We start from the raw sequence: 20775 nt of genomic DNA, 5'->3' as shown, positions 1-20775 counted from the left end.
AAAAACCACAGAACGCAAGCTCTGAATTACAGGAAAAGGTACACAGGCAAATATCTCAGCTGATGGTGGCTTATTTGTAAACACATACCTTAACAGAGATTGCACTGAGAATGTTTCAGTGGGACTCTAAGGGAAAACTATTTTCTGAGTACCCTGTAAACAAGAAAAGCTAGGATATATTACAGGACATACCCACTTGTTCTGCATATTCAAATAGGATTATCAATAAAAACATTTAAGAAGGAAGAAAACCAAGGTAATTTTACTCAGCTATATTTGCTGCCGATTTAGGAAAAAAAAAAAAAAAAAGTCACGGGTGCTGCAAAGAAAAAAAAAAAAGTGAACCAGAAACGCCTACAGTAGAACTTTAAAACAATTGCTTGGATAAAAGCAGCTCATGGAACATGAAGTAGAAAAAAAGCGAAACCAGTATCAGACCTGCCTATTTTCTTACCATTGCACAAGAAAATCCGACAAGCGGTATAAAGTCACTGCCTAAAACCGATCCTAGGATGTAACCAAGAACAATTGAGGCATTTGCTAATCTAAACGGAAACCTTTTCCGGACCCTAGTGTCAAATCACACGTTTTGTCTTGCAGCAGCTCGAGGCTGGAGAGCATTTCCCCTGGGGGTCGGGAGGGTAGGGGCACAAGGGGCTGAGTTTGCGGATCGCACCTGTGCCAGCAGAAGGATCCAGCCCGCGCGCTCCTTGCGCTCGCCATTCTCCGGGCCATCGCTGTGTTTTACTGCTCAGCGATGCCGCTCCATCTGTTTGCGTGGAAGAAAGAGCCACGAGCACTGAGGCACTCAGCAGCCGTGTCATTCCAGCGCTGTCGAGCGCTCTCTGCTCGCAAGGCTGAGCACGCCGCGGAGCCGCCTGCGCAGCCGCTCGTCCGCCCCCGCCCGCAGCAGCGGCAGCAGCCCGAGGGACACGGCTGCAGCTCGGCGGCTCCCGCGCCTCCGCCAGCCGCCGCACAGTGACCGCGGCAGCGCCCGGCGCCGCTCGCCCGGGGCGGCTCCTGCAGCTCCCGGCCCGCGGCAGCAAAGCACCACCTGGCGCTCCGCCATCGGCGGGCGGCAGTGGGCCCCGCCCGAGCTGAGCCCCCGCCACCGGGACCGCTGAGCGAGGCCGAGGCACCGGGCGGACGCCCCTTCCGCGCCGCTCGGCTCCGTGCGGGCGGCCGGACGGAGGCTTCGCCCCTCCAGCGTCGCTGCCGCGGCTCCGTCCCGCGCGGGAGAGGCGCCGGGAGCTCCCCGCGCCCAGCCCGCTCCCCCGGCGCGCGGCCGCCTCGGCCCGCCAGCCATTCATATGGCGCGTCGGCCGTTGCGTCAGACGCCGCGCTTTACGGCCGCAGGGCCTGCCGGGAGTTGTAGTCTCGGACTGACAGCCACCGCTCCGTTTTCCGCCACCGGGAGCTGCGCTCCCGCCAGGGGATCAAACGGCTCCTTCGCTCCTGGGCGCGGAAGCACCTTAGGCAGCACCGCCCCTCCCGAATGTCCTTTCTTTTCCACTCCAACTCTTTTTTCTTTTTTTCACTCTGTTTTTTCACCCCTTTTTCCACTTTCGCTCTTTCTTTTTCACTCTCACCCTTTTCCTGTTTCATTTTTTTTTCTTCCTTTCTCTTCCTTCCTTTTTTTTTTCTTCCTTTCCTTTTTCCTTTTCTTTCTTTCTGTCTGTCTTTCTTTCTTTCTGTCTTTCTCTTTCTGTCTCCCTTTCTCTATTTCTTTCTCTCTCTCTTTCTTTCTTTCTGTCTCTCTCTCTCTTTCTCTCTCTTTCTTTCTGTCTATCTATTTCTTTCTCTCTTTCTTTCTTTCTTTCTCTCGCTCTCTTTCTGTCTCCTTCTGTCTCTCTCTATTTCTTTCTCTCTCTTTCTTTCACTCTCTGTCTCTTTCTGTCTGTCTTTCTCTATTTCTTTCTCTCTCTCTTTCTTTCTTTCTCTGGCTCTCTTCCTGTCTCTCTCTTTCTTTCTTTCTTTCTTTCTTTCTGTCTTTCTCTATTTCTTTCTCTCTCTCTTTCTGTCTCTCTTTCTTTCTTTCTGTCTGTCTTTCTCTATTTCTTTCTCTCTTTATTTCTTTCTCTCGCTCTCTTTCTGTCTCTTTCTGTCTCTATTTCTTTCTCTCGCTCTCTTTCTGTCTCTCTCTTTCTGTCTGTATTTCTTTCTCTCTCTCTTTCTCTCACTCTCTTTCTGTCTCTATTTCTTTGTCTCGCTCTCTTTCTGTCTCTTTCTTTCTTTCTTTCTCTTTCTTTCTTTCTTTCTTTCTTTCTTTCTTTCTTTCTTTCTTTCTTTCTTTCTTTCTTTCTCTTTCTTTCTGTCTCTCTCTCTGTCTCTCTCTCTCTTTCTTTCTTTCTCTCTTTAATCATTTCGCTCTTTCTTTCCCTGTATTTCTAATCTTGGATTTCCATTCTAGCTTTAGAATAAAAAAGCAGCAGTAGAAACGTTCAGGCTACCGGAGAGTGCAAAAACCCCCAAAACGGTAATGATTTTAGGAAAACTATTTCCTCCATGGGAGCTGAAATTTTCTACAGCTGCAGGTGACATAGAGCTTTTATTTCTTCTTCTAGATAGTTTGTACTTAATACTCTATTTATACAGCGCCCCCTGCCGTCTGCATGGGCGCACTGCAGGCACAGCGCCCCCTGCCGTCTGCATGGGCGCACTGCAGGCACAGCGCCCCCTGCCGCCTGCTTTGGCGCGCTGCAGGCACAGCGTCCCCTGCCGTCTGCATGGGTGCACTGCAGGCACAGCGCCCCCTGCCGTCTGCATGGGCGCACTGCAGGCACAGCGTCCCCTGCCGTCTGCATGGGTGCACTGCAGGCACAGCGCCCCCTGCCGTCTGGACCGGCGAACTGCAGGCACAGCGCCCCCTGCCGTCTGCGCCGGCGAACTGCAGGCACAGCGCCCCCTGCCGTCTGGAACGGCGCACTGCAGGCAGAGTGCCGCCTAATGACGTCAGCCCGTCGACACGGCGCCCCGTCCCGGACACGCCCACTCGGGAGGCCGTCGCGATCTTGTGCGGCATTCCGTGACGGCCACGGCGCTGCCAGCCTATATGGCACAATTTTACGGCAGTCGCGCTTTACGGCACTGTTTTTTACGACAGTCGCGCTTTACGGCACTTTTTTTTACGACAGTCGCGCTTTACGGCCCCTTTTGCGACAGTCGCGCTTTACGGCCCCTTTTGCGACAGTCGCGCTTTACGACCGTCGCCCTTTACGGCAGTTTTGCGACAGTCGCGCTTTGCGGCACCTTTTACGACAGTCGCGTTTTACGACAGTCGCGCTTTACGGCACCTTTTGCGACGGTCGCGCTTTACGGCGCCTTTTACAACAGTCGCGCTTTACGGCACTACCCTTTATGGAACTTTTATGGTACTTTACAGCACTTTACGGTTTTTATTTTGTTTTTAATTTATTTTAAATTTATTTTCATTTTTTAATTTTATTTTTTACTTAATGTTTATTTTAAATCTTTCTATTTTTAAAGCTTTTTATTTTATTTTTAAAATTGTATTTACTTATTTTTAATTTTTCTATTTTTAAAGCATTTATTTTTTATTTTTATTTTTTATTTAAATTTTATTTTTATTTTTTCTATTTTAAAAGCTTTAATTTTATTTTTTAATTTTATTTTTTATTTTTCTATTTTTAAAGCTTTCTGTATTTTTCTAATTTTATTTTTTATTTTTAATTTTTCTATTTTTAAAGGTTTTTAGTTTTTTTTATTTAGTGCTGCCCAGACCAACTCAAGCGGGTGATTGTGGTGGTGTTTGAGGGTCTTGCATTACGGCACTACCTTTTATGGAACGATTACAGCACTTTACAGCACGTTACAGTTTTTATTTTGTTTTTAATTTATTTTAAATTAATTTTGTTTTTTTAATTTTACTTAATTTTTATTTTTAATTTATATATTTTTAAAGCATTTTTATTTTTTTAATTTTATTTTTTATTTACTTATTATTTTTAATTTTTCTATTTTTAAAGCTTTTTTTTAATTTTATTTTTTATTTAATTTTTATTTTTACTTTTTCTATTTTTAAAGCTTTTATTTTATTTTTTTAATTTTTATTTTTAATTTTTCTATTTTTAAAGCTTTTATTTTATTTTTCTATTTTTTATTTACTTAGTTTTAATTTTTCTATATTTAAAGGTTTTTATTTTATTTTTTTAGTTTTATTTTTTATATACTTACTATTTTTAATTTTTCTATTTCTAAAGCTTTTTATTTTAATTTTTAATCTTATTTTTTATTTTAGTTTTAATTTTTCTATTTTTAAAGCATTTATTTTTTATTTTTATTTTTTATTTAATTTTTATTTTTAATTTTTTTATTTTTAGAGCTTTAATTTTATTTTTTAATTTTATTTCTTATTTTTCTATTTTTATAGCTTTTATTTTATTATTCTAATTTTATTTTTTATTTATTTTTTATTTTTAATTCTTCTATTTTTAAAGCATTTATTTTTTATTTTTATTTTTTATTTAAATTTTATTTTTATTTTTTCTATTTTAAAAGCTTTAATTTTATTTTTTAATTTTATTTTTTATTTTTCTATTTTTAAAGGTTTTTAGTTTTTTTTATTTAGTGCTGCCCAGACCAACTCAAGCTGGTGATTGTGGTGGTGTTTGAGGGTCTTGCATTATGGCACTACCTTTTCGGGAACTCTTACAGCACTTTACAGCACTTTACAGTTTTTGTTTTTCATTTATTTTAAATTAATTTTGTTTTTTTAAATTTTATTTAAATTTTTATTTTTAATTTTTTTATTTTTAAAGCATTTTATTACATTTTATTTGGTGCTGCCCAAACCTGCTGTAGTGCATTTTTATACTTTGTAATACTTTGAAGTCATTTTGTTTTGTATCCCCATATTTTTCCCAAATGGTTTATCCCAAACTGTACCCCCCTCCCTTTACCTGTGTTATCCCTCTCCCAGGATGAGATCATCCCCAAATGCCCACCCTGCCTCTCTGTCAATCACTCAGCCTCCCATCCCCTCCATGCAGAAGTTTCGGTCCAAGTCGTCGAGTGATCAGCCAGAGGCCAGGGGTCAGCCCCCCAAGCCTTGCCCCATACGCTGTCCTGTATGTCTGGATCCCCCAGCATCCATCCCTTAGGGTCACTTAATGGTTGGTAGGATGTTATCTACTTTGGGTTTCCACCTCCCTTTAAAGGTGACCTTGGCACATCTCCCGGGGCTCTCGGCAGGAGGCCCCTGAGGTGCAGGAGCTCCTTTGGGACTCTTAATAAAACCTTGGATTAACCCCTGCTAAGAGTCAGCCCTTTATCTTCTACTGCTGTCTCTGGTGTCTCTTGTGCTGCACAGGGGCCCAGCCCAGGTGCCCTCAGCACCCTCGGGGCACACACAGAGAGTGTCTCCCCCCAGCCCAGGTGCCCTCAGCACCCGCGGGGCACAGAGAGTGTCTCCCTGCCAGCCCAGGTGCCCTCAGCACCCTCGGGGCACACACAGAGAGTGTCTCCCCCCAGCCCAGGTGCCCTCAGTACCCTCGGGGCACAGAGGGTGTCTCCCCGCTCTCGGCCGTGTCGGGGCTGCCCCCCCGGTGTCTGCTGACTCGGGACCGGCCGAGGGTTACTGAGGGGCTCGCACAAACGCGCTCGGCCGCTGATTGTGGTGATGAGGGTCCCCAAGACGAGGGAAGAGACGAGAATCTTGACTCCACCTTTCAGAAGGCTGAAATATTATTTTATGATCTCTATTATATTAAAAGAAAATGAGATAGTAGAACTATACTAAAAGAGCAAGGAGACATCAGAAAGTTGGAAAGGAATGAATAATAAAAACCTGGGACTGCTCACAGCCCCGACGCAGCTGGACCATGATTGGTCATCAAGTAGAAATAATGCACAGGAGACTAATCCAAGATGCCCCTGTTGCTAAACCATCTCCAGGCCACACTCCACAGCCAGCAGATTGTTACTGGTTCCATTTCTGTTCTGAGGCTTCTCAGGAGAAAAATCCCAGCGAAAGGATTTTCATCAAACACGTCAGTGCCAGGTGATGGCACAGGCAGCATCGGCCGGCCGAGGTCACTGTGTCATTCCTGCCAGCCCAGGTGTCACAGCAAGGAGGAGAGGGTTCACCCTGTGCTCACCCTGCAATACAGAGCAATACAACACAACACACATATTAACACAAGATGATAACCTTTTTCTATTTTCATTACATGTGGATTTATTGTTATAGGAAACCCAAACCAACAAAAGCACACAAAAAACAACACTCATCTACCATTAACACCCCCTTCAGATGACACACGAAGTCACCATCCCTCTCATCACAACTGCTAAATTACACCCCAGCAATCATTGGTCCTCGGGAACATGGTTCCCGGGAGCCTCAAAAAAATCCTTCTGCTTGACAAAAAAACCCCGGTCCCTGGACAGTCTGTGCCCAAACTTTGGTGATGAACGTCGCCTCACAGACTGACCGGGACCAAGGAAAAAAAAAAAACCAGCCGGGGGGGGGGGGAACCCAGCTGGGGATTTTTTATTCTCAATTTAAAAATGAGTTGAAAAACTTGAAAAGCAAAAGTCACACACACAAGGTTAAATCCAGTAATCCAGTCAGCATGCGCTGACACACGCGGAGACGAGCAGACGCAGACAGACACAGACACGTGCTCTCACACACGCTCACACGCTCTTCCCACTTACACGCTCGCTGCGGCCCTTACTCGAGACGCTGAAGAACGTGCTGCGACACATCTTCTGGCTGCGCTCCTTGACGTCAAATGGTAGATTCTGGGGAAATCGGCAGCCTCAGGGACCTGTGAGACGACAGGAAGCGGTCAACGAGTGGCTATCTGACAGCTAGGACTTGTCTCCACTCTGGACCAATAAGTTTTCTACCCAAAATCCCATAAAAGACAGATGAACAGTAAAGTTTTTATAACTCTTCTACCTAACTGTGACTACGTGCCCTGGCAGGGCAGCTCCAACCATAAGTGGTACAATATAAATACACACAACAATGTAAGTCGATGCATACAGTGCAAGTGTACATAGAGTGTAGGTACATACAGTATAAGCCAGCACAGGTACACACAATATAAAAGCCAGGACTTGAGATAACTCGCTGGAAGATCAATTCTTGAGTCCTATACCCTTGAGAAGATGGAACTTATAGAAGTACTGCAGTCACATGAGGAGTGTGCAAGACACTCCCTCTAGCAGTCCAAGAGAATGGCATGGAAAAAAAGGCACTACCAAAGCTGGTAGTGAGAAGGAAGATGGATGAGAACATCTTGTCCGTTTGAGACATTACTGTCTCAAAGAGTAAAAATGAAAAGATGCCAGAAGAAGGGATATCCAGAAAGGAACGTGAGTAGAACACGGCCTATATGGCACAGAATAGTGCCAATAAAGCATCGAGACGTAACAAAGGCCTATGACATGGAAGACAACGGACACAGACACGGACAACATAACATAGACATGGGTGACATAACACAGAGACAAGTGGCAACTGCCTGGCACTGTCCCCTTAGGGACCCGAGATTCCTAGTGCAAGATGAGCCAGAGGCTGATGATGCCAAAGGAAAGGAAGCCCTATGACGATGGCACGCGATGATGAAATGTAACTCGTTAAAAGAAGTTAGTGCCACAGCAGTTAAGAGGATGCTCGAGAGGCTCAGCGAGCCTAGAGAAGGAAGCGGACTGCCGGGTGACCGTGGCGATAGCTCCGGACCTGAAGGCGAGCTCCTCAGGGGAAAGATCCGTGACGATGTTGAGTTGAGGAAGGCGGACGACACAAAGTTCACGAGAATCCTGAGATGGGTCAGAACTGCCCTGCCCGGCAAAGGCTCTGGTCAGGCTGAGGAGAAACCCTCTCCCTTTACTTCCAGAGAGCCTGTCCCACTACAGACCTCTCCACCAAGCTGACATCAAATTGCCCTCTGTGATAGTAAAGGTTTTTCCCCTTCTCCCAACCACTGGCCCCGACACTTAGCTTTTGGAAAAGGAGCAGACAAAATCCATCCTCGGTCGGACGTGGATGTTGAAACGTGCTCCGTGTGTGCCTCGGTGCTGTCCTTTCCAACCTTTGGCTACGAGGCTCCTCAGGGTACCTAAGACAAAACAGAAAAGGTGACTATTGCCCTCAAAACCAGTAATCCCCAGGGCTCCTCCGCACCCCTGCCCCGGCTCACCTCAAATCTTGATTTGACTCCAGAGGGTGCCCAGAAGATACCTGCAAAAAGAAAAGGTACACCCTTAGCATGCTGCTGTGTAACGCTCACCTATGAGTCAGCCTGCCTAAACCCCGACTCACCTGCCCTCCTCCGTTCCTTGGCATGCCTAGGGCAGTGACAGCACCTGCAAAGAAACAAAGCAGAAAAGCATGCTGAGACACTGTGAAAACACAACCTCCCAAATCTGACAAGCATGCCACACTGATACCTTAAGCTGCACACACCTGGAATGGGCATGCTCGGCCAGGATAGATGGCAAGCGGACCACCTAAAATAAAAAAAAAAGTGGAGATGCTTAGAGCTGCACCAGAAACTGAGACATCAGCAAAAACAACTGCTTCTGTACACTACTCAATGCTCACCTCGCTCACTCGGCCTTGACTGCTGCTCTCTGCTTTGACTTCCTAAAAAGTGAGACAAAGAAGACTGCTCTAACAGCCATCATTTATGCTCCCTCTGCAGAGACAAACAGTGACTGACCTGCTCGGGGGAATCCCCTCACCCGAGATGGGGGGCTCTGCCCTGGATTTTATCCTTCTGCACCTGAAAGAAAGGACAAAAATCAAAGAGCTGCAGAATAACTTAAGAGCTCCAGACATCTTGTGCCCATCTACAAATCCCACCTAGAGTCCAATTACACCCCACATTACAAACATCGAGTCCCCAGGACTTCGCCTATTGCACCAGGCTATGCGGCAGGGCAGAGCAGCTCCAGCACAAATGTGTGCGCAGATACCCGTGACACAGGACAGGACAAACAACGGGGACACAACAGGAACAGAAATCTCAGGGTAAGGAAAATGACAGCGAGCACCGAGAGGACGCAAAATTAGAAGACCAAGGTGAAACTGATGGCAGGCTGATGAAGTTCAGAGAACCCTGGAGGAAGAAGATGCTAACTGAATGATTTATTCCAAGAACTGCAAAGATGGATGCCCGAGAATCCTACGGTCAGAAGCCTCTACCTGCCCCCACATTCTTTCAAGTCCTAATCTGCCATAATGGATCCTGGCAGGGCATAGCTGTCCGTACAGCTCAGAACAAGACCTGAAAAGACATCTGACCGGATGCTTCGAAAAAGAGTTGCTATTCTGATACCTGTCTGAGCTACCAAGTTAAAAGTTCCATGGCATCGGTGCCAGGGCAAGGAACGCTGAGAGTACAGATGCTAAGACTGGTGCCAAGGTTTCTGACAGGCCCCTCAAAGGGCTATGATAAAAGACATGAGATATCCAACAACACATAATATACAAAAGACAAGTGACACAATACACACCGGGACTGCTCTGCCCCGCTCACCTCAGCACTGGGATCAAAAGTGAGATTTTGCTTTTATGGGGCCTAAGGGGCCACTTCATGGACACTCCTCACCTCCAAACCTACTCACCTCCAAAGCGGACTCAACCCCCCCCTCCCAGTAATTCCCAAACCAGCACCCTGCTTTCATCCCCCCTGGGGGTCATGGCCCTCTACTTCTCTCTCAGACATCCGGGAATGCCGGTCTCAGGTGCGAAGAAAGGAAACCTCGTCAGCTGCGAAGGTCCTGCTGGCACCGGGCTGGTGTCTCTTAGACAGCTATATTAAAGAAAACCAAACATCAGTGCCGGATCGTGGCACCACATCGGCCAAAACCCCACAAGCCTGCTACTCACCGTGCTCCTAAGAACGCTCAGCTGCTCGGGCCGCACGCTTCGGGCACGCTCGGAGACCGAGGCCGTCGCCACAGGGGATGCCTGGGTTAAGAGGAGATGAGGTGATTTGGCATGGCTGAAACCTGAGTGGACCCTCGCTCCTCCCCCCTACTTCCCTGACTCACCACAACTCCTCAGCACTTGCCGGAGGCCACCTGGATGGCACCTTTAAATAGAAAAGTTCAGGGCTTCATCACCAAGTCCTGTAATGCATCCACAGGGCTCACATTTGCAGGAAACCCGGTGCATCGGCCGGCTGGTGACGGGGGCTGGGCATACTCCGAGTGGATTGCCTAAAGCGCACAAACGAGAATGGAAGCTTAGAGCTGCACCAGAAATTGAGACCTGAGCAATAACAACTACTTCTCTCCACTGCTCACCTTGACTGCTGGTATCCACATTTGCTTCCTAAAAAGAAAGACAAAGAACAGTGCTGAAACAGAGGCATCATTTACACTTCTGCTGCAGAGACAAACGGGGCCTCACCTGCACGGGGGAAACCCCTCACCTGGGATGGGGCCCTCTGGCACACATTTAATCCAACTGAATCTGAAAAAAAAGTTAGGACAAGACTCAAACTGTTGCAGGATAACTTAGGAGCTCCAGACATCTTGTGTCCATCTACAAATCCCATCTAGAGTCCCACTACACCCCACATTACAAACTCCCAGGGACTTCTCCTACTGCACCAGGCTATGCGGCAGGGCAGAGCAGCTCTGGCACAAATGTGTGCGCTGACACCCGTGACACGGGACAGGACGTGACAGACAGGGGGGACACAACAGGGACAGAAAGCTCCTGGCAAGGAAAGTGGCTGCAAGGACTGAGAGAATGCAAAAGGAGATGACCGAGGTGAGACAGATGGCAAACTGATGAGGCTCAGAGAACCCTGGAGGAAGATGCTGGCTGAAGGATTTATTCCAAGAACTGCAAAGATGGATACCCAGGAATCCTACGGTCAGAATCCTCTCCCTAACCTCGCATTCTTACAAAGCCTAATCCGTTGAAATGGAGCATTGAGGAGCACGGCTGTCCGTGCAGCTCAGAACAAGACCAGAAAAGCCACCTGACTGGATGCTTCCAAAGAGAGATGCAATTCTGATGCCTGTCGGAGCTCCCGAGTCAAAAGTTCAATGGCCTGGGTACCAGGCTGAGGAACACTGAGATCACAGATTCTAAGAATGGCGCCAAGGTTTCCGACAGGCCCTTCACAGGGCTAAGATAAAAGACATGAGATACCCAAATATCACATAATACACAAAAGACAAGGGACACGATACACACCGGCACTGCTCTGCCCTGCGCACCTCAGCACTGTGATCAAAAGTGAGACTTTGCTTTTATTTCCCCCCCAGGCCTAAGGGGCCGCTTCGTGGACACCCCCGTCTCCAAAGCGGACTCAGAAACCCCTCCCGGTGGGTCCCTGCCCTGCGCCCTGGTTTCATCCCCTCTGTGGGTCGTAGCCCTCTACTTATCTCTCAGGCATCTGGGGATGCCGGTCTGTGTCAGGTGCAAGGGAAGGCTGCCTCGACAGCTGGGAAGGTCCTGCTGGCACTCTTGTTAAACAACTTCCTGTTGTTTCTTTGTCCGCTCCAATAAAGAAAACGAAATATCAATGCATAACCTCAGCAGAACATTGGCCAAAACCCAACAATTCTGCCACTCACTCTTTTCCCAAGAATGCCCGGCTCCTGGGGCCGCACGCTTCAGCCGCACTCGGAGGCTGACGCCATCGTCGTGGGGCACGCCTGGGCTAAGAGGAGACGAGGTGATGTGGCGCTGCTGAAACCTGAGCGGAGCCTCGCTCCTCCTCCCTACTTCCCTGACTCAACGCAACTCCTCGGCCATTGCTGAAGGCTGCCCTGGTGACACCTTTAAACAGAAAAGGCAGAGGCTTCATCGCCGAGTCCCGTGATACTTCCCCAGGGCTCGGGAGAGCGGCAAACCCGGCGCGTCGGCCGGTTGGTGACTGGGGCTCGGCGTACTCCGAGTGGATTGCCTAAAGCGCAGAAACAGGAACAGATGCTTAGAGCTGCACCGGAAAGTGAGACTGGAGCAATAACAACTGCTTCTGTACGCTACTCAGTGCTCACCTTGCCCACCTCACCTTGACTGCTGATGTCCAGCTTTACTTCCTAAAAAGAAAAAGAACAGAGCTGTAACAGAGTCACACTTTACACTGCCCCTGCAGAGACAAACGGTGACTGACCTGCTCGGGGGAACCTCCTCACCTGGGATGGGTGGATGGATTTTGCCCTGGATTTTATCCTTCTGCGTCTGAAAGAAAGCGAGGACAAACGTCAAAGGGCTGCAAGATATCTTCACAGCTCCAAACATCTTGTGTCTATCTAGGAATATCATCTAGAGTCCGGCGACACCCCACAAACTGCGTGTCCCTGAGCCTTGTCCTATTGCAGCAGCCTCTGCGGCAGGGCAGAGCAGCTCCGGCACAAACATGTGCAGACACCCGTGACACAGAACGTGACAAACGGGGGGACGTTAAACACGACACATTATGCTTGTGGTGAGGGCCTCGAGGGGAAAAGGCAAAAGGGACCCCAAAGACACAGTAGGTAACACGGTACGCCGGACAACACGACGTGGACCGGAACTGCTCTGCCCTGCCCGCCTGCACGCTGCCATCAAATGTGGAGTTTCTCCCTTGAGCTGTCCTAAGAGGCCCCTTGGAGAAGATTGCTTTTCCCTCTGCTAATTTTTCAATCTGTCCCAAGAACTCCCAACCTGCTGCTCTCCCATCTCCAGGCCGTGACCCAGACTTATCTTTTGGATGATCGGTGATGTGAATCCACGTTGCACCTGAAATGAGTCTGCCTCGGAGGGCCCCGTGATCGCCTGTTAGCCTCTCGGTCAGCTACAATAAAGAAAACCAAAACCAACGTATGAGTTCAGAGTTATGTGGGCCAAATCCCAGCAAGTCAGCTACTTGCCCTCTCCTGAGTGTGCCTGGCTCCTTCAGGCTCCACCTTCATCCTGATTCCAAAGGTGTGACCTTTATTATGAGTGGCACCTGGGTTAGAGAAAAGCAAAGTTAAATGGCATTCCTGTGAGTGCACTGGATGACCTTGTGTGAGGAAGACATGGGAATGCCTCTGCTATGCTTCTGAAAAGCCTTGTGTGCGGGGGCCCTCAGATAAACACCCTTTCTCACCCTGCTGCCTGCAAACCCCCCTGCCCCCCAATAACTCCTAACTGGATACCTGCTCACCCTCCCTCTCCCAGTCACAAACCTCAACTCACCTGAAGCCTCAATCTCAAACATCATTTTTGACACTGGGCAGATGCCTCCTGTGACATGATGAATCTGCTGAAAGAAGTGCTGTGCTTGACACAACCTGGGATCTCTGGAAGCTGTGCACCTCCTAAAAACAATAAAAACACAAAACAAGAACAAAACCAGAAGTTGCAAATGCGCTTTATCACCCCTAAACACAAAATCTGAAATCGTCACCTTAAATACTCCCTGTATTCCATGCCATTTTCTTCACAGTATCTTCCAAGCCTCTATTGCTTTAAATGCTCAGAGACACCTGCTGAAAGCAAGCTGAGATAAGCTGAAAGAGCCTCTTCACTGAAATGACAAGAGAGCCCTTACCCCAGCACATCCCAGAGAGGGAATGAAAGCCCTCAGCAAAGGCTGGGGTTAATATACCCCTGATGGTGCCCGCCTCCCATTCCCATGATGCCTGGGAAAAGGGAGGGGGCTAATCCCACTGAATATAAAAGCCCTCAGAGCAGCTGCAGCTGTTTGGCTCCTCTGACTCAAATTCAAAGGGAGTAATGGCCTTGTTATAGAAGAAAGCTCTTCAGAAAAATAACAGCGCTTTCTTTTTTGACACAACTACTTGGAGCAGAACAACAGAAAAATGGTAACACATAAAGCATTGTGTTTAGGTAGCATACCTAGATAAATTGGGTAATTTGCTGTTAACTTACATAATTATTCTGTGTTTAACAAAAGCCATCTAATAAATTAACACCCAAAACTCCAGCAGCCCAGCTGGCCCTACCAAATCTCTCTGTTGATACATACAGTAAACAAAACCAAAATCCCAGGAATACCTATCAGAAGTCTAGGAAAGAAACCTCTTGAAATTAATCCTACCTCAAATACAAACCAACCCGTCCAGAAAGTTAGCTTCATTCAAAAAAACTATTTACACAGAGTTAATAAGACCAAGAAATAAAACAACACACCATCTACCACCAACGAATACAACAGTGAAGGAAAAAAACCCATGTTTTTTTCTTTTTTTTTATTTCAACTAACTTCCTTTATTAGCTAGAACCAAAGATTTTGCCAGGGCTGTCAAAAAAAACAACAACTTCTTTTTCTTCTTCTCCTTCTGAAATGTCCCTTCTCCTTCCCAAATTCCTTACAACTTCTGAGTTTAAATCCAAGCCAAAAGCAAAATACGTGCACTTGTGAGTCCGGTGCTCCTGTCAGATTCTCTGTCTCATTCCACAGCTTCTCACACTTTCAGTCTGAACGCTGTCCTGCCCTGATGAGTTTGACAGAAGCATTGGCACATGTTAAGAGAGCATTTCCCTCCCTCCCTCCCTCCCTCCCCAGAGCTGGTTTCCTTAGTGCATTTCAATCGATCCCAAGCCCGCAATGATGCGCGCTCACCTCAAGGCTCACAGCAAGCACACAGCAGCTCAGGCTCCAGGGCTCCAGGGCTCCGTGCCTTGGATAGCTGAGAAAACTTCCCATGAGCCTCTGTCCCAAGACATTGGAATGCAATTTCCCTGCGCATTTGGTGGCAGCTTTGGGTCCCTCTGGGGGACGGCACCCAGCGTGACCCCCGCCCCTCGCCCGCCCCCCACCGGCTCCTGCACCGCAGTGGGGCTCCCTCTCCTGGGCACCTTGGGGTGCCCCCAACGGCATCAGAGCCCCGAGTCTTCACCCCCCCCCCCCCCTTTTCCTGACCCCCAAAGAAGGCTCAGAACGAGTCCGACTGCCCTGGACAGCAGCGCAGCGCTTCCCCCAAGCCCTTTCCCAGATGATGAAATCTCCATGTGATTCAATCTCTCCTAGGAAAATTCAGTCAAGGGTTTAATATCTGAAAGCTTTACTCTCAAGAAGAATTATTTAAATTTGCCATCCTTGACAGGAGTTGTGATTGTGAGACCAAGTAGAGGAAGTCATGCTACGGAACAATAAAATGATTTAAATATGAACTGGTTCAAGCCTGAACTGACACTTTGAACGCTTCTGTCTCTCTGCTAAAAAAACTGGGTGTAAGAGAGGGGTTTTTCTTTAACTTTGTTCATTGCTAAATACACAGAAATCTAACATTGAAGTGCCTAGGCACAATACACACAGGTTAGAAAAATGGAGGTGGTACACATTACATTCAGCTGCAGGCAGAAGGATTAGCTATCTCACACATACCCAATGTGCCTTCCAAGATATTCAACTGAACTTTGGACTCTGATTTCTAAGAACAGGAAAGTGAGGCAGATTAGGAAAGTGATGCCTGCCAGAAATGTAAAGCTAGCTTTGATACAGGTTTGGTGGTTTTGTGGTGTTTTTTTCCCTCCTGCAATGCATGCCCAGGTAAAAGGTGTTCAATAGCAAAGCATGTGAGGCACACTAAAAGTCAAGGCAATTCACTTCTTTAGTGTGATGATCTTTCTTCATCTCTTAATAAAAGAAGCTCTCTCTGAATGGCTGCCAGATCTGATGAGATATGGTCAGCAAAAATGCCTAAAGCACGAGACCTGTTTTGGAAAGTGCTGCCCATGCACAGCTTTTGATTCTTGTCTTTGCACTGCTTGTGTTGTACTTTTTCTACTGTTTAGAAAGGTCTCAGCATCCAATATTGGTGGCAAGGTCCTTTTTGTGCAACAGGATGCTTTTTGTGGTTGTCAGTGCTTCTTCAAGGTGATCTGTCCACAAGTTTGGGACATATTTTTAGAATCTCCTCTTTAATTGTGAGTATTTCCAGAGCATTTAACTCAAGTGATACTTCTTGTGTTAACAGCTGAACAATGTCTATGAGAATACAGAAAACTATAAAATAATGGTAAATCACAAAAATATGATGCACAGAAAACCCTTATTAACAGATGCTGAAAATAAGAATGTAACCTTTGGTGGCTTGTTTTGAATTTGAACGAGTGCTCTTGTCATCTGCAGCAAAATATTCCTAACTGGTATGAGAATAACTGGCATTTATGGGCACTTAAATATGGTTATTTACTATCTGTGTTTGCAGAAAATGGGCAGATCTTCCTGAGGTTACCTGTTGGTATGCCACTTCTGGAGCAGATGGGGAAATAAAACACTGAAATCAAGTGATTTTAGCAATGAGAGAAGGTAAGGGACTATCAGTCCAAATGACAAGCTGGAGCTCACAACATTCTTTGTGTGTGCTTACAGGAGCTTTGGTTCTCTAGGAGTAAGAAAGAGTCTCTACGTTAAAATGTTTGCCTGCTATTGTTCGTTAAAGAAACCCCAAAACTGCCACCCACACAGACTTCTGATCAAGAATGTCAGCAGAGTTTAAAGGCTGAACTCTTCATACTTTTAGGCCTGAGCAGTCACTACCTTCTAAACTGTGGTCTAGTTTATTTAGACTACTCAGTTTCTTTCCTTTTAAAATTTGAATTAAAATTTCATGCACCTTTGGCCTTTTGAACTAATATATATTTGTTGTTTTCATATCCTAAGATTATATTCTTCAATTGAAAAACTATCCTATCATATATGCACCTCAAATGAGACTACTTCACTGGAAACAATATATTATCATGAAAAGTATGTTTTTGTAGTGCTAAACAGTTTTCAGCTGGTTTATCACAAAAATCCCCTCAGACTGTTCAGAACAAGACTGAATTCAGGTAAAACTGTCATTTCATGTGACAATGCAAAGCTCATGTTAGCCAGTAAACAACAATACATTGCTTTGCTGTTAAAATGTAGCCATGAAGGACAGACCTGAGACTCAACTTTTGCACTTTTAAGTATTTTTAAAGCAAGGTGTGCAGCAGGGGGAAAATTTAGAAAATCAGTAGAAAATGCACTGTTAGATAAAAGCCTTGCTAATTGCCTCCAGAGCCTCTGTGTGAACACATATTTTGTATTCTGGTTGGAGAAGTTATTGTGGAAAACTTCTAACATTCAGTTGAAAAAATGTTGAAAAAGGATCACGTGTTCTGCATTTTTTGTCAGCATTAAAAATAGCTGCAGTGCAGAAGGTGATCTGTGTAGCAGTGATGTACTTGTGAACCAAAGCTGACATTTTGGTCTCTTATCTGCACGTCTCAAAAGGCTGTAGTTGGAGAAAGTGCACTTTAATGTAATTCTGCTTCTGTTGTGGTTGGCCAGTGAGCTGTCTGTGTACATGCATGCTGATGTTTTAAATATAAATTTACATGTATTTGATGATGTAGAGATATACACACACAAATACACATAATTTAGGTCTGCAAGCAAAATTGTGCAAGCAAAATGATGCTTACAGACACATTTTTACATTGATTGTAAAATGTAAGTATGACCTAAAATCTGTTTCCCTTTATATCTCCAGCTAAATAAGTATTCAGTGCTACCCAGTATAAAATGACATATGACAGCTACTTGCTTAATTATAATTTTTGCAACTACCTCTTGATTACCATACACAAAAAGGCTCAGTGATTAGTTTTGACTGATTAACTTCTGTTTATAAAAGACACAGAAAAAGACACATGGTGTTGGAGGATGAAATTCTGGTCCTTCAGAAAGATGAAGCCAAAGAACCTTCCCCAGCAAAAGAGGACAATCCTAAACCATGCCCTGCACAGTCACTCCCAGCAGATGTTGGCCAGCCTGGAAAGATCAGGCAGGCAAGGATAATCAGGAATTCTCCTGTCAGAGTTCCAGCTGGGAATGACTGGGTATGGTGTCAGTAATCTGTGCTCCTGAAACCTGTAGCTTTGTAAAAATAAGTATATAAACATATCAATGAATAAATTCCCGGAACCTGGATCCCTTCTGAACAGCCCATCTTCAAAAGTATTACCCAGGGTCTCTGATAGCAACCAAGCCCTAACAGCTTTTCCCTGAGGATGTGGAGATGCTCTGCAGGCTCTCCTCACATCACCAGCACAACTTTTTCCTCCTTGGTGCTGGTGGCTTGCCCCAAGTGCAAATGTGGTGAGAGAACACACAGTGGGAGGGAGACCTTGGGAAAGCACCCTAGGTGATATCCTGGCACAAGGGATGATACCTGACAAGATATTTGCTGTCCATAAATATTTAAGCAAGTACTGTAGGAAGGCGGCTTGGGGTGTCTTGCCATGTTCTATTTCCTTTAATTGTCAGTATCTCCTTATCAGCTGGTAGATGTGGTAGGTGTACTGTTATTGTCAAGAAAAACTGATCAAAATATGGGGGAATTTACATACAAATAAAAGCTGCTGGAAATGAACTCTAGTAATCCCAGTGCTCTGGTTTACCTCATCAAATTTCCTCTCCTCACCAGTCTGAGAAGAGATGAAGTGATATGGAATTGCATTCACACCTCCTTCAAGGCAGGAAGAAAAGCAGAGTGAATTCATCCCTTTTTCTCTTGGATGGAGCCACTTTTGCCCAAGTCTGCAGCACCCAGGGAACAACTGCATTAAAAAAAAAAAGACTTGTAAGAACAATGAAGAATTGGAAGGAAGGTTCAGCCACTGAAATGGAGACCAGCCCACTGTGAAATGTCAGGGTTTATATTTTACTTTTCTTCCAGTAGCTGCTGCTTTTCTCTTGGGATATTTTTTCCCTTCTTTTTAATAAATTCTCTTCCCTGCCTCACTTGAGCCCTGGAGCTTTCTCTGGGGTTTTATTAAGTGGTACTGGAGAGGAAAAATACTTGGGGACATAACACCTCCACACCCCAGACCTTTCCCCTGTATTTGCACACCGGTACCTACCGTGGCCTAGACAGATCTCTGGAGGGAGAATGGAGAAAATCCTCCCTTGCTGTAGCTGTTGGTGTGCAGGTAGAACTCTTTATCCAAAGTCTGCAGAATTCTGATGCTCTGCAGCAACATGCCAGGATCAGGCTTGGGTTAATGAAGCAATGAAACCAGCACTTAGCTTCCAAATTGATTTCCATGGAGACACCTACCCAGTAACAGTGTTTGGGCTTTTTTATTCAATAAAAGTTTGAGATATAAATATTCTCCATTTGCTTAATGTTTACAGTTGTAAAATATTTTAGGATAGCCTACCCGTCACCTGTCATTCAGCATCTCTATAAATGTCGTGAAAACATCATTGTGAAATAAAAACTTCTTATTTCCAGCCCACAAACCCTATTTCCACACACTCACAAAATCAAATCAGAGACAAAAAGGGGAGAGAAGGAGCTGGGGGGACGGGGAGCGGGAGGGATACAGTACAGCAGGCGACAATGCAGTACTTGCTACACAGTAGCAAAAGAAATGGGTACAAAATTTAGTCTGCTATAATGACAAGCTTCTCAGGACATTTGTTATGGACCAGCGTTGTCCCGTGCACTTCTGAAGGACCACTTGAAATCCAAATTCATTTTCATTGTTCTCCTGCAATTCCAGGCAGCGCTTGGATTTTCGGTTCTGGATAGAACCTCCCTGTAGAGATTGGGGCAAAAAGAAAAAGAAGAAGAAAAAGAGGGGTTTGTGTTAAACACTGACCTTGTTGCATTGCTCCTGCGGGGTAACAGAAGTTATAGAACATTCCAGTGTCCATCTACTGTGAAAACCTTTACAGTTAGAGACAAGGTAAGGATTTGCTGGATTTGGAATGAGGGTTCCTTTGTTGGAGGCTGCTTTAATCTCTGATGCAGTTTGCAATAGTCTCAATTGCCTGGTTTCCATTTCAGCAAATGGGATTTCTGGAATTGAGCTGTGTTTCTACCCATGCATTTTAACCATAAAAAAGCCAAAAGCTTTCCTGTTTGCTTGAGTTCCCTGATTTTGTGGTTCTGCTGCACTTCTGAACACCAAAATAAGGCAAAACACAGCCATGGTAGGCTGCGTAAATGATAAAATGCAAAAACTCTTTTTTCCTTGAATACTGAAATGTCTTTTATAATCTTTTCTTGCTAATTCTCAGTATTGATTCTGTTCAATTCCCAGCTTAATGCTGCCTTATTAAAGCCTTGCCTTCATTTTTGAGTTGCATCAAGCTTTAAATCTCTGCTATCACACAAAAACCTATAGACCTCAATTACAATTAAATTGTCATGCAGGTGACATAAATTACATTTCCCCCTCTTTAAATCTATTTTCAGTTGGTTCTCTCCTCCTCTCTCCTGTCTAAGGAAGGCAACAGATAATGCGTACACATCAGTGTCTGGGAGGTTTCTTCCAAGATACATGGAGATAGAGTAGAGTAAATTGCACACAGGTCTGAAAGTGGCTTTCTCTAAAAAGGACCTTGGGCTTGTGTAGAGAATCACTGGCTGAATCTGTAAATCAAAGAAAGGATTTGGTGCAGATTAGTACACCTGAAGTATGGAAGGAGCAGAAGCATTCAAATCGCTTATAGGTACGATGGGAAAAAAGAGTTTCTGTAAAAAACCCAAACTGAATACCCAATTCCATACAAAAGCCCACCACCTCATAGCTCTGTTCAAGTCTGTGTTGTACCTTGTATTATAAAGTCATTACAAAGTGGAAGGACATTGGCACAAACCCCACAGAAAGGCTGTGTGCTGTTCCCCAGCCAGGGGCAGCTTGTGCCACTCAGGGCAGGTTCTGCTTCATGCACACAGGTGGCTGAGGGTCCCCTCCTATCCCACCAGTAATGCTTAGCGAGAACCTTCTCTGAGATGGGACTTCTAAAATAGCATTTTGGACCTGGTTAATGAAATACAGAATTAGGTTTGAAAGCT

General features: G+C 45.6%; 1 protein-coding gene and 3 long non-coding RNA genes across 4 annotated transcripts in view; all 4 read right to left on the bottom strand.

Annotated features, from left to right (window-relative positions):
• Positions 1-5685: 5685 nt before the first annotated feature.
• LOC136571038 (uncharacterized) lies at positions 5686-7907 on the bottom strand. The gene is made up of 2 exons (XR_010785606.1): positions 6679-7907; positions 5686-6117 (listed from the first exon to the last, which is right to left on the bottom strand). It is a non-coding gene; the product is annotated as an uncharacterized lncRNA (long non-coding RNA).
• A 60-nt stretch (positions 7908-7967) lies between these two features.
• Positions 7968-9099, bottom strand: LOC136571044 (uncharacterized). The gene is made up of 6 exons (XR_010785610.1): positions 8694-9099; positions 8576-8617; positions 8438-8481; positions 8294-8337; positions 8172-8212; positions 7968-8090 (listed from the first exon to the last, which is right to left on the bottom strand). It is a non-coding gene; the product is annotated as an uncharacterized lncRNA (long non-coding RNA).
• A 1934-nt stretch (positions 9100-11033) lies between these two features.
• Positions 11034-12042, bottom strand: LOC136571041 (uncharacterized). The gene is made up of 3 exons (XR_010785607.1): positions 12012-12042; positions 11572-11776; positions 11034-11494 (listed from the first exon to the last, which is right to left on the bottom strand). It is a non-coding gene; the product is annotated as an uncharacterized lncRNA (long non-coding RNA).
• Positions 12043-20046: 8004 nt separating this feature from the next.
• The window catches only part of LOC136571037 (polypeptide N-acetylgalactosaminyltransferase 18-like), a 44959-nt gene continuing 44230 nt past the window's right edge, over positions 20047-20775 (bottom strand). The window contains exons 8-9 of the mRNA XM_066571439.1: positions 20225-20349; positions 20047-20080 (exon numbers count right to left, since the gene is read on the bottom strand). Of these exons, the coding sequence (XP_066427536.1) occupies positions 20047-20080; positions 20225-20349 (159 nt within the window). The remainder of the gene's footprint in view (positions 20081-20224; positions 20350-20775) is intronic.

The sequence above is a fragment of the Molothrus aeneus genome, unplaced genomic scaffold (assembly GCF_037042795.1).
Source record: "Molothrus aeneus isolate 106 unplaced genomic scaffold, BPBGC_Maene_1.0 scaffold_53, whole genome shotgun sequence".
NCBI classification, from domain to species: Eukaryota; Metazoa; Chordata; class Aves; order Passeriformes; family Icteridae; genus Molothrus; species Molothrus aeneus.
This window is presented reverse-complemented; position numbering and strand designations above follow the sequence as displayed.